At 40.9% G+C, this 12,709-nt stretch overlaps 1 protein-coding gene across 1 annotated transcript in view; it reads right to left on the reverse strand.

The window, feature by feature from the left end:
• The window catches only part of Enpp3 (ectonucleotide pyrophosphatase/phosphodiesterase 3), a 74,307-nt gene that overhangs the window by 45,899 nt on the left and 15,699 nt on the right, over positions 1-12,709 (reverse strand). Inside the window, exons 5-6 of the mRNA XM_041653899.1 lie at positions 9,674-9,734; positions 4,308-4,405 (exon numbers count right to left, since the gene is read on the reverse strand). Coding sequence (XP_041509833.1) covers positions 4,308-4,405; positions 9,674-9,734 — 159 coding nt within the window. The remainder of the gene's footprint in view (positions 1-4,307; positions 4,406-9,673; positions 9,735-12,709) is intronic.

Consider the following 12,709-nt stretch of genomic DNA (forward strand, 5'->3'; position numbering starts at 1 on the left):
GCAGCTTAAGGGAAAAGGGGGTTGCTCTTACTCACAGTCCTTTGTTTGGGGGGGAATTCAGAGCAGAGAGCTTGAGGTAGTTGGTCTCATTGTATTGAAAGTTAGGAAAGAGAACAGTGACTACTTGTGCTTGGCATGGTTTTTTTTTTTTTTGTTTGTTTTTTTTGTTTGTTTGTTTGTTTTGTCTCTTCATGCTGTAGTCCAGGATTCAACCTCAGAAAATGGTACAACCCCTTTTGTGTAGGTCTTCCCACCTCAGTTAACCTGATCAAGAGAATCCCCACAAGCACGCTCAAAGACCCATCTCCCAGATGGCTCTGAATCTCATCAAGATGACAACTGACATTAATCATCAAACCTTCCTTCGAGCACTAACAGGAACCAGTCTACTTTCCCAGAAGCCCAGTGAGATCAAAGATAATGACTGTACCTAGAACACTAATTAACAATCCACCTCTCCATTATCACAAGGAAAACAAATTTCCAGAAGTCGATCTTAATGAAGCTAACAGAGAGTTATAAACATATAGTGCAAAGATGCTCATTATTGATTCGTGTTCAAGAACAGAATTTCATAAAAGACATAGACAGATATGCAGATTTACCAAACAGAAATCGTAGAACCCAAGAATGCAATCACTTCACTGAGAATTTCACTAGAGAACTACAAATTCAGACTAGATCAAGAAGAAAAGGCCAGAAAAACTCGTTCACTGGAAATGATTCCTACAGAAGAACAAAATTTAAAAATAATGACATAAAGAAAATAAAGATGAAATGTCTTCCAATACAGCCTCAAGGGGACCAATATATACACCTTGGGATTTTCAGAAGAGAAGGAGAAAGGAATAAAGGCTGGAACACCCAGATCTGGGAAAGAGGAGATATATATATATATCCCCAGAACACCTACAGAAACCCAGAAGACAGGAGCCTAAAAGACATCACAATAAATTTATCAAAAGATAAACACATTGAAATCATCAGAGGAAAAGTGACTTAGCACTCCTGGGGAGCCTCTGTAAATGTATAAGTAAATATTTTTCAGAAGAAAATCAGAAGTGAGAGGAATAATGAATTCAAAATGATAAACTAGAAAAAGTAAAAAACCTATCAAACAAGAACAATTTATCCAAGTTCTCCATGAAAAGATAAAGAAAAGAGGAAGTGGGAGAAGGAAGAAAAGAAAAAAAGAGGGAAAGAAAGAGAGAGAGAGAGAGAGAGAGAGAGAAACAGGTTTCTAGACAAAACTGAGTTCATTAGCCCTCGTCTTGCCTTGAAAAGGATGCTGATATGAAATCACATGAGAAGACAAGAAAGCATGGGCAGAAGCAAACATACGGACCAATACAGAAATTCTTAATTATGCGTAAGTAGAAGGTAAATCACATCTAATGCCAATCTAAAAGATAAAAAACAAAATATTGAAATAACTGTAGGTAAATGATAAGCTGATGAATATATAATATACATAGGTATAAATTGTGGCATAAATTGTATGTTGAGGGAAAAGTGTGGCGTTTTGTGTACAAATTTCCTATTGTAAAGTAGGTGTTATAATATGATAAAAATGTATAAATTGCAATGGTAATTTATACAAAGAAAATATGCACAGAAATTATACAAAACAAAATAAAAAATCAAAGTATATTTTAAAAATTAAGCAGAAAAGACAATAAAAAGGGGAAAAAGGAACAGAAGACCTAATGTCAGTTAGAAAATCTTGTGTAAAATGGAAACAAGGAATCTATCCATATCAGTAATTATGTAAAATGCATGCACCCATAAAAGATGGGGAGTGGCTAACTATATAATTTTTTAAAGTGTATGTTAACTATGAAACTCAGTTTGATTCAAAAGCACAGACAGTATGGGAAAAGCTATCAAACTGTGAACCAGTATATATAAATCTGTTGTGTACAATGATGGCATTTTCGAGGCCCTCTGTAACCACTATGCTTACAGACAACACTGTCCCATACACTTACAGTAGTAGATTTAGAGTCAAGCGTTCTTATCAAAATACAGCAGAAGGCAGCAAGCCATGGCCTGGTGCAGAGACTGTAGAGGCCTACTGTCCGTAAATGCCAGCCTTGCCAACTTGAATCTCCAAAAACTCCAACAAAAGAAACCTGACGAATCTGCTAGTCTCCACTACATACTTGTAGTCTTACTTTAGCCTCAGCTTCTCACCTAACTTTCCAGAAGGCAGCTTCCTACCCAAGTCAGATCTATTCCATTCCATTGGAAAGGTTCCGGGTCTTGTCTCTAGCCACGCTATGTGTACAGTCTTTCACACTAATATGAAATAATGTCATAAGCCCATTATGATATGAGTCTGGGAGCCATATCCTCATCCACTTAGAAGTTACTGATACGACTCACTGCTGTGTGGTCTGAATCCATGCTCAGTTTTGACAAGCATTGTAGTTCAGCATCTCGATGGGATGCTGAAGCGTGGCACTTGGACTTCCTTAAGAGAGATGCCTACTTCACCACAAGGCTACCATGATGTTAACTTTATTTCCTAATACCTGCTCTTAATCCATAGATTAGTTAACTCTCTGTCCATGTGACCAAAACCTGGATGAACAACTAGAAAATCAGGATTCAGTCTGGCTTTTGTTTTCTGAGGATTCAGTGTTCAGTCCTTGGCTACTGGGTTCTGTGAGTTAAGCGGAACACACAAGAATGTAACTGAGGAAATTCTCTTTGTCCTGTTAGGCAGAAAGTGGCAAAGGAGAGGCAAGAAGAAGCCAGAAACAATACTCCAAGGACATGCTGACTGACTTCTTCCAGTTAGGCTCTAAACTTTTTGCAAAAGTTTCCAAACATCTTGCAATAAAGCCAACAGCTGAGACCTAAGTATTCAAAGCACAGCCTGTGGGGGAGGGGCATTTCAGATCCAAACAATTATACTCCAGTTCCCTAGAAACTGACTAGGAAGTAGTTGTGTTGGAAGTCTTGACACATTGGCCAACAAAATGAACTAAATACGTGACTAAATGTATTTAAAGCAGAAACCAGAAAGCTCTGGTTGAAATATTTGTTAATGTCATTTCCAATTATCAGTGGGATGAGAAAATCAACTAACTCCACTTGAAAACAGGTTCAGTTCAACCTTCCATCAAATTCCCCTTTGACAACAGGATTTCAGATCCACGTTACCAAGTAAATTTAGATAATGAGAGATATTGGTTAATTTTCCAGACCCAAGTAGTTCAGCAGAGAGTGGTGAGCTCTGCACTGAAAATTCTCAGTCCCTTTGCCAAAGATCTGTCTGAATGAGAGGGCAGCTGTGTTGCAGAGAGAAGCAGGCTGCCTCTCTGTGTCGTCTTGGCATGGGGTTAACCGAAGAAATCAGCTGTGGTCATTTCTTTTTACCAGTAAGGAAACTGAGACTTAGCAACTTCAATCTTACTCAGACTTACATAGTCACTTTCCAATAGCCTGGAGAAAAATCAAAATAAGAAATCAATAAAATGGTGACTGTATTCAAGAATTTTGGAGATAAAAGAAAGTCTGGGGGAAAAGAAATGAAAGACAGGAATTGCGGAGCAGTGGATGCTATGAGCCCGGGAGTCTGAACAGAGACTGTGACCTCAGGCTTTTATTTACTATTGTTGTGTTGATTTTCATGAGGGCCAAGTGCCCTAGCTCAGAAGCATAGCAGTGTGACAATAAGGACCGTATGGATCATAACTTAAAGCCCTGCAGTGAGCTGATGGCAGTCCTGCCTGCTAGGAAGCGACCATCTTCCAGACAAGCTAGCGCTGCGAGGGAAAGGAGAAACTGCCTGACAGACAGCTCCCAGCTGTGAATGGTGGACCGATCTGCTTTCTATGCAGTCTGATACCGGAAGTGGAGACGGAACTTGAACATCGGAGGCTTTAGTGGACTGTTGGTACATGTCAGGTTGATCCAACAACCCAGGCTCCTTCAAGCCCTTGTCTTCCTGACTCACAGCCACCTTGCCGAGATGCGGAACCCAGTTCTGACAAATACAACATTTGACTTGGTATACATAATGGAGCTCCATAGTTCAGAAGCTACCTTCAAACATGGGACATAGCGAAATAAACAAAACGATGAGCTTGCTACTTAAGAAAAAGGAAAGGAGAACCAATGTAGGAAAACCTTTCCCTAGTGAAAATAGAGCACAGGGGTCAATCATTGAGATCTGGAGAGGGCCCCGGGGAAGACAAAGCACGGACGCTGCTCGAGGGGAAGAGACAGGAGTGGGTGTCTTCAGCGGTGGCACTGGGTCGCCTGTCCGCCTGTCCGCCTGTCCGCCTGTCCGGACTTACTCAGTTTGTTGATGTTCGGCACCAGAGTGCTCCAGGTCTGCAAGTACTCAGCTCGGAAGCCGTCCATGGAAAACAAGATAACCGGTGGCAGGTCAAACCTGAACAAGGAAATCAGAAACTTCATCTGCGCTCTCTACATTAGAAAACACTTCGAAGACACACTCAGAAAAACGGTTCCAGGTCAAGCAACAGTCCCTGAATTTAAGCCACCTTTTGGATGTTCCCGGGACATAAATGTGGTAAAGGTTTCGTGATGTGTTTCGTTCTCTGACTCTATGCTCACATCTTGGTATGCTAACAAACATCCACAAATTTTAAAGCTCTTCTCGACCAGTTTTTAATATAAATTGTTCAGTAACAGTTTTGAACTTATAACCATGAACTCTATTTTTAAAGTTTGTTGTTTATCTTTACCTTTTGACTTTTGCTTACGTGATAGACACGTTCATATGTGATGGACACATACCTTCATAATTTTTTGACTTGCCAAACTCTAACATGCAGCCGTCACTGAGATCAAGAAACAGAACATGAACAATACCCCCAGAAGTTTTCCAGATTCCTTTCCCCATTACTCATCTTGGCAAACACCATCTCCAACCAGGATGAGCAGTAAGTAGCTTAACTTTTAGGAACTATTGCTCCTATCTTGATACTGAATTTATACATAAATTGAATCACATAGTATATATTATATGGGCTATGCTATCTTTTGTTTGACATTTATCATATCTGAAATTAATCTATCTTGAGGTTTAAAATTATACACCATTCCTTGTAACATTTGTTTAGTTTCCAAAGCAGGAATGAATCACAACTCATTCCCTCATTTCTTCCTCTGTTGACAGGCATTTGGGTGTTTTCCAGTTTGGCTTTCTCGCGAATAGCAACTATGAACACAGTAGATTTGTTTTTCATTATAGTGCCTGAAAAATGGATATGGTGCCATGCATGGTGGTACATGCCTTTAATCCCAGCACTTGGGAGACAGAAGCAGGGGGATCTCTGAGTTTGAAGCCAGCCCACAAAGTGAGTTTCCAGGACAGTCAAGGCTATAGAAGAGAAACTCTATCTCAAAAAAACAAACCAAGAAAAAAAGAGAGAGAGATGGGTATGGCAAAGCAATTTTCACCTCTGTGCTCAAGCAGTTATATATCCCACAGCTTCTTAACCAAAACATATTTTTTAAAGAAATTGGGTTAGAGTAAATCCTTGAAATTCTAATAAACTACCAAAAAATGACTGAAAGCAAATCTGAATGTTGGTGCTAGGTAAAATAACAAAATGGCTTCCACTTCCTCACTATGACCGAGTAACATTTAAAAAGTTACTAGTACTGCCATCACTTTGACGTTGTAGAAGAAACCATCAAGGGGAACCAGAAAACCAGTTTGTTTGGTTGCAGAGAAGATCTATTTATTGCAGAGTAATTAACAGAGTTTCAAGCAAGGCACTGTGCTAGACGCTGAGTCTAAAGGTGTAAAGGAGACACAGGAAATGAAATCGGAGAGGTAGCTGGCGAAGGCCAGGAGCTGGATCTCGGTACAGTGTCAAGCACACAGAAGGAAGCCAGATTTAGTCTCAATGAGGTGGGAACAGGCTTTCTAGGAGGTGTGACTGCCAAGTGACCAATAACAATCACATGACAAGAGAAAGGGACTAATGTCCAAATAGGGCAGTGTCCTGCACACATACCCAGAGAGAGCTGATAACAGTGCATGCTTGAGTCTCAAAAACATTGTGCTAAGCCAGAAGAGCCAAACATGAGAGGATATATGGTATGATTCCATCGATGGGAAAGTCTAAATCAGGGCTCAGTGGGAAAGGAGCTCAGAAAACTTTAGTGAGCAGAGGCTGGGGAGGGACACAGGGCATCTCATTGGGGAGGTGAAAATATTCTGTATCTTATGTGTTCTCACTTCTAGTTATTGAGGTTTGTGTCCAAGTTTTACTGTATCATATGCTGAATATAGGAAGATATAGGAAGTATATCTTGATTTATAAATAAAAATGAAAAACCTGGACCATTGGAACTACAATATGCAGAAAATATGTCAAAAAGCGGGGGGAGGTTGATGGTTCACACCTTGAATCCCAGAACTCGGGGGTAGAGGTAGGCAGATCTCTGAGTTTGAGGTCAGTCTGGTCTATAAAGTTAGTTCCAGGACAGCTAGGGCTACACAGAGAAACCCTATCTCAAAAAACAAACAAACCAACAAGCAAAAATAGGGGCTAGATAGATGGCTCAGCCGTTAAGAGTGCATTCTACTCTTCAGAGAGTCTGAATTCAGCTGCCAGCATCCACGTCAGACAACTCACAATTCCCACTGCAGGAAATCCAATGCTATCCTGGGGCTTTTGTAGCCACTGCAGTCAAGTGCATGGACCTGCATATGGACACTCACTCTTATACACATGATTGCAAATTAAAAATAAATATTTTTAAAAAATAAAGTGGCATGGTGTTGCTTATAATAGAAAATATATGGACAGATGTGGGTACTGGCCACCAAACCAGGGTGTTCTGAAAGGGCAGCAAGCACCATTGACTACCAATCCATCTCTCTAGCCCTGTGTCGCTAATATTCAGCTTCCTGGATAAAGCTCAGAAGTGCCTAGTGCAAACCTCCATGGGTAAAACCAGAACTCAAGCTTTGTTGTACAACCTTGCTGTTCTTCTAGAGGCTGCTGAAGAGGGCTGATGGGTTGAAAAATTGGCATAAGTCAAATAGCATGACAAAGAGCCAGGAACTTTATCTCTCAGTGAGGGTTTCCCTAAATTTAACCATGAGAAAGGAGAAGGGAGATTAACCAGTTACACAGCCAAAGGAAAAGGACGATCTATCCTTGTGAACTTAGGGGAAAGTGTTGTTTTGATATGGACATGCTGTGTCTATAAAATTGTCTTCTAAATTGCTACTGTTGTTTATAGAACAGCGCTGCAGTCAGTCTTGGTCAAAGAAACCATCTTTTTGCAGAGGTCAGCAGTTAATACAGAAACTCATAACTGGCCAAAGTGCTGAGAATTAATTTTTAAATGTTTAGTCACAAATGAGATGTCTTCGTCACCTACTCCAAGGCTCAGGAAACATTGTGGAAAAAGGGACAGATAAGATATAAAAGTCCGATGAGGACGTGCGTGCGTGCGTGCATGCATGTGTGTAATACTGACTTCCAGACATAGCTGTTGCAAACTTGAACTCATGCTGTCATGATTACCTTCACAAAATCTCCACATGACTGGACCTATCAGCAGCCTGGCACAGAAGGGGAGCTTCTCAGGGAGCCTCAGTCCTTCCCTGAGGATATATTCAGACAATGTTTGATGGGGAGGGAGAGACATTTTCTTGAGTGTTGTAGACATGGTGCAGCTCTTGTAACCCAACTCCCACCCACACCCTTAAGAAGGGCCCTAATCAAATGCATTGGTCACATACATACACACAAAAGATCAGAAAGTGGGTTAAAGGAAGCTAGCTGGAAGAACAAAGGGGTCAACAGGAGTGAAAGAGACAAGAAGGGGGTGAAGGGGTGAATACTAAGGGGACCCTGCAAGTGTCCAGGCAGGGAAGTAAGCCTCAAGAGGTGAGAATGAAAACTTCGTTCAGATTGATTTGGTCAGTCTGTCACGGATTTGGGGAGTCTGATGCCAGGAAGCTCATTGTCAGCATATTTGAAACACAGTACCATTTGGAAAAGGGTTTCCAGGCAACAAGCATTCCAATTCCTGGTACACAGTAAAGCTTAAGGTGTGAGCATTTACAAAGTCCCTCACAAAATACATGCCATCATGAGAGTGGGCTCTATAGAATCTAGGAGGTCATAAAGTACATGTGTGACATCTCCCCTAAGGGCTGTATTAACTGGGAACTAAGGAGAGATAGAGGCCCCTCTGTTTGAAATTCCTGGGATTGAAAACAGCTGACCCACGCTAGTGGGAGCTCCTGGACTCTGGACTGACAACTGGGGGATCTGCATAGGACTAAATTAGGCCCTCTGAATCCGAGTGACAGTTGTGTGGCTTGGGCAATTTTCGGGCCACTGGCAGTGGGATCAGGATTTCTGCCTAGTGCATGAACTGACTCTTTGGAGCCCATTCCCTAATGGAGGGATACCTTGCTCAATCTAGACAAGGGCCTTAGTCCTGCCTCAAAGTGATGTGACAGACATTGTTTACTCCTCATGCGGGGGGGGGGGGTGAGATGGGAAGAAGGTGGGAAGTGGAAGGAGGGAAGGGAGGGGGAACAGGGATTCATTGGTATGTAAAATAAAAAAGATTGTTTTTTTAAAAATAAAATAAAATAAAAAGTTGTGGGTTCTTATCAGAGAACCTGGTCTTTTCAGGCTAGTATCTATCAACTCAGACATTTTATTTCCAAGATCTCTGTTTCAAGAGCTGTGATTTAATACAATTTTTTGTTTGTTTTGTTTTTTCAAGACAGGGTTTCTCTATAGCTTTGGAGCTGTCCTGGAACTAGCCCAAACTTGTGGCCCAAGCTGGCCTCGAACTCACAGAGATCCACCTACCTCTGCCTCCCGAGTGCTGGGATTAAAGGCGTGTACCACCATCGCCCAACTGACATGTTCTTTTTTTTTAAAGAAAGACATCACCTCCCTTTGTTGCTCCAACTGGTTTCCAACTCCTTGGCCCAAGTGATCCTTATGCCTCAGTTTCTCAAGTAGCTGGGGTTCCTTATGCGGCATACCGCCATGTCAGGCTCCATACATATATTTTTTAAAAATAAAATGGCGCTATTTTAAAATGCTGATTCTTCATAAAGCCCAGTACTCCATTCATCTTTTGCCACCTCACTGTCATCCCTAACTGCTGGGACTAGAAAAGTAAGGGCAAAGGACAAAGGAGGAAAAGGAAGTTCACCCTGAGGGGGAAGTGGCAAGAGACATGGCTCTAGGCACCACCAAGGTCCCAGGAACAACAGTCATATATATGTGGGAGGAGAGGCATGGTGGGTGGACATGACTTGACAAAGGTCTTCCTGTCATTGTGAGCCTTTCTTTCCATAAATCCCTTCCCCTCCCTCAACTGGAAGATACTTCTATTGTGAGGATGTCAACTGACTGAAAACAGTCCCGGCAGGAGCAAATTTAGTCTGAATTCCAATCTTACCCATAAGACCCTGGGAATGTGGGTATATGCCAACAAATGTATTTAGTTACTGTGGGGCATGAACATAATAAAATAAAACACGAAAGCAAACAAATGTCTGTTGAGTGTGAACCCACTAGGAGCCCAAACTTCTGCGAATGATTATATTTGGAGAGGAGAGTGTGGAAATTCTACTTGGCCTCTTCCTAAAGCATCGTATGCCTAAAGGGAGCTGAAGTCCCGTGCCATTCCTGCTTACCCTTCTGGACACTGGGGCTCCTGGGATGTGGCGCAGGCTTCTGACACCCATGGGGCTTCTCCTGCAAAGCAGATTGCATTGTTTAGGACAGCTTTGTCACACACAAAAGAAAGAAGGGATTTGTTGGGTGTATCTTCTCTAACTGTTTAACTGGTATCACTGGATGACTAACACAATATGCCCGATGTCATATAGCGACAAGGGCAGTGGCCTCTAAAGACGAGAGACCAGCGATCTACACTGCTGAGTGCCAGGAAGGGAAGCCACTCCATCCAGAAAAACAAAGGAGAGTCCTTCAGTGGAAAGAATATTTCTTCATTAATGGGTCTGTTTTTCTTTCTTTTTTTTTTTTTTTTTGTTTTGTTTTTTTGTTTTTCGAGACAGGGTTTCTCTGTAGCTTTGGAGCCTGTCCTGGAACTCCCTTGGTAGACCAGGCTGGCCTCGAACTCACAGAGATCCGCCTGTCTCTGCCTCCCAAGTGCTGGGATTACAGGAGTGTGCCACCACCGCCCGGCTTGGTCAGTTTTTCTTACACCCCTCCTGAAAGATATTTTCACAATGGCTACAATAGAATAGCTTTAATAAATACTGACACAAAACCTAAAGAAGAGAAGAAACCATGAAGAAAAAGTAGCTAACTGAGATGGCTTTTATCAGATAGAAAATACTGAGAAATCTTTTTTTTTTGGGGGGGGGGGGAGGGCGGGTTTCGAGACAGGGTTTCTCCGTAGCTTTTGGTCCCTGTCCTGGAACTAGCTCTTGTAGTCCAGGCTGGCCTAGAACTCACAGAGATCCGCCCGCCTCTAATACTGAAAAATCTTAACAACAAAAGTTTACTGCGTGAATCTTTCCCTTTATAGAGCATTCCCACTAACAAAGTAGAAATGACAGAAGACCCATTTGACTCTGTGCAATTTCTCATGCCACCTCCCACAGAAGATACAGGCAGTCGTCATGTACACCATGATGGAAGCAACACCATTCCTTACAAAATATAGTTTACAATAAAACAATACATACCAGAGTTTCAACAGTACTCTGGCTCTAACTACTACATTTCTGGAATTTATGGAATGATAAATTATTCAAGTCACAAGGCATTCAATCAGCAAAACCTAGACTAGGAAACTCTCTAGAAGAAATGACCTCATTTCTCCAGCATATAAAATGTCAGAGGCACAAAGAGGGGAAGCATAGCTCGTTTGTTTGCTTTTACAAGACTTGAAATCTATCAGTCACTTGCAATAGCAAGCACCTATTTGGTTTTTGCTTACATCTTTTAAAAAACTATTATGAAACAAAGAGCAAATTTTGAGTACAGATTAGATATTTGATGAATAGAAGTAATTATATTTATAGGTAGCGTTATAATGTTAATAAATTTTTATCTTTCTTAGAGACATACTGAAAATATTCCAGAGAAGTGATGCTAATGCCATCTTGGTAATAATCTGAACTTTTGAGGGAGAAACCAAAACAGAGAGAGACAAAGCCAGAGAGAGAAAAAGAGACAGAGACAGAAGACGAGGAAGACAGTGATGTGTATACTTTTGTTTAAAAAAAAAAGTAAAATAAAGAAAATACAAGGCTAGAGAGATGGCACAGCAGTTAAGAGCACTAGCTGCTCTTGCAGAAGACCAGACTTCAATTTCCAGACCCACATGGAGGCTCACACCATCTTTAACTTCAGTCTCAGAAGATCTGACACCTTTTTTCTGGACTCTACAGAAAACAGGCACAGACATGGTATACAGACATACATGAGGTAAACACTCATATACGTAAAACTGTTTTAGAAAGCAAAAGAAAAGAAAATACAAGATTTGGAGATAGGCACATCATAGTCCTAGACTCCATGTTAGTCTCCCACTGGGAATTACCTAAAAGTCCACAGTCTATACAGCACTCAATTACCTAGTTGAATGTGAGTCTATCTGGTTACTCCTTTTACAACTCATGGTAACATATAACTAGTAGAGAACAAGTAAAAATATACAGTGATGAATTCTTGCATAATAACAAATAAATACCAAATTGCTGTGCAAGCAGATAAACAATTTCAACCCCCCAGGCTACAATTTCAGTGATTTTATTTCAGTGATCTTTCCATCCTTAACATGCTCTTCTCTCTGAAGCAAATTTACCATCCAGTGGCTTATCTTGCTGAGTCAGGAAACCTTTGCCTTGCTCACTCTGCCTTTATCTGCAAGTCACGCCACCTTTATAAAAATTATGCTTTGTCAGTATAAGATGGGATTGGCCCTGGCATGATAAGGGCTGAAGATAGGTGTGGACAGACATGAGGAACACATCAGATGGCTCTCTCGACCTCTGCACGTGAAAATTAATCACAGTGTTCAAAGTTTTCTAAATTTGCCAAGATATAAAAGCCACGAGCAAGTTCTTGCTCCCAAATGATTCTAATTATCTTCACACTACTCTCTGAAGCTGTTTGTTTAAATCTAAACAAGTAAATATGTCTTTAGAGTGAGAAAAATCTAAATTTAATTTGAAAATAAACAGGTGATTAGACCCACCAGACTAATGAATGTGTATAAGGCTAAACTCCCGCACTGTTTATAACAACCTCATCTCCTGTAAAAGTCAAGCAGGGAATTCAGAAGAAACTGTACGTGATCTCAGCACAAGCCTTCAGATAAGATATTAAAGTTGCAAAACTAGGACAAGAGAAGGGAGGACTGTAAGGACAAGTGAAATTAGAAAGCTAAGGCAACCAGAAACCATACTTGCCTTTCGAAATACTCAGAAAAAAAGTGTATGACTCAATATTCACTACTAAGCATTTGGAAATTGTTACCATTTTAGGCTATTTTCCAGTAAGTATGTTTTTTATTATTTTTAATTCTTTTTCATATAAGATGACTCATACATCAATACAAAATATCCTTTCTGCTCCTGACTATAGCGAGTTATATTTCTAAGACAGTTAGGAGTCACCCAAATGAAGAATAAAATGATAATGTGCTGGGAAGGGGTTCCCAAGGCTCACTCACACCTATTTTGTCACAGAAAAGT

This window comes from Microtus oregoni, unplaced genomic scaffold, assembly GCF_018167655.1.
Source record: "Microtus oregoni isolate MIOR12 unplaced genomic scaffold, Mior012 000006F_ref0000085, whole genome shotgun sequence".
In the NCBI taxonomy this organism is placed as follows: Eukaryota; Metazoa; Chordata; class Mammalia; order Rodentia; family Cricetidae; genus Microtus; species Microtus oregoni.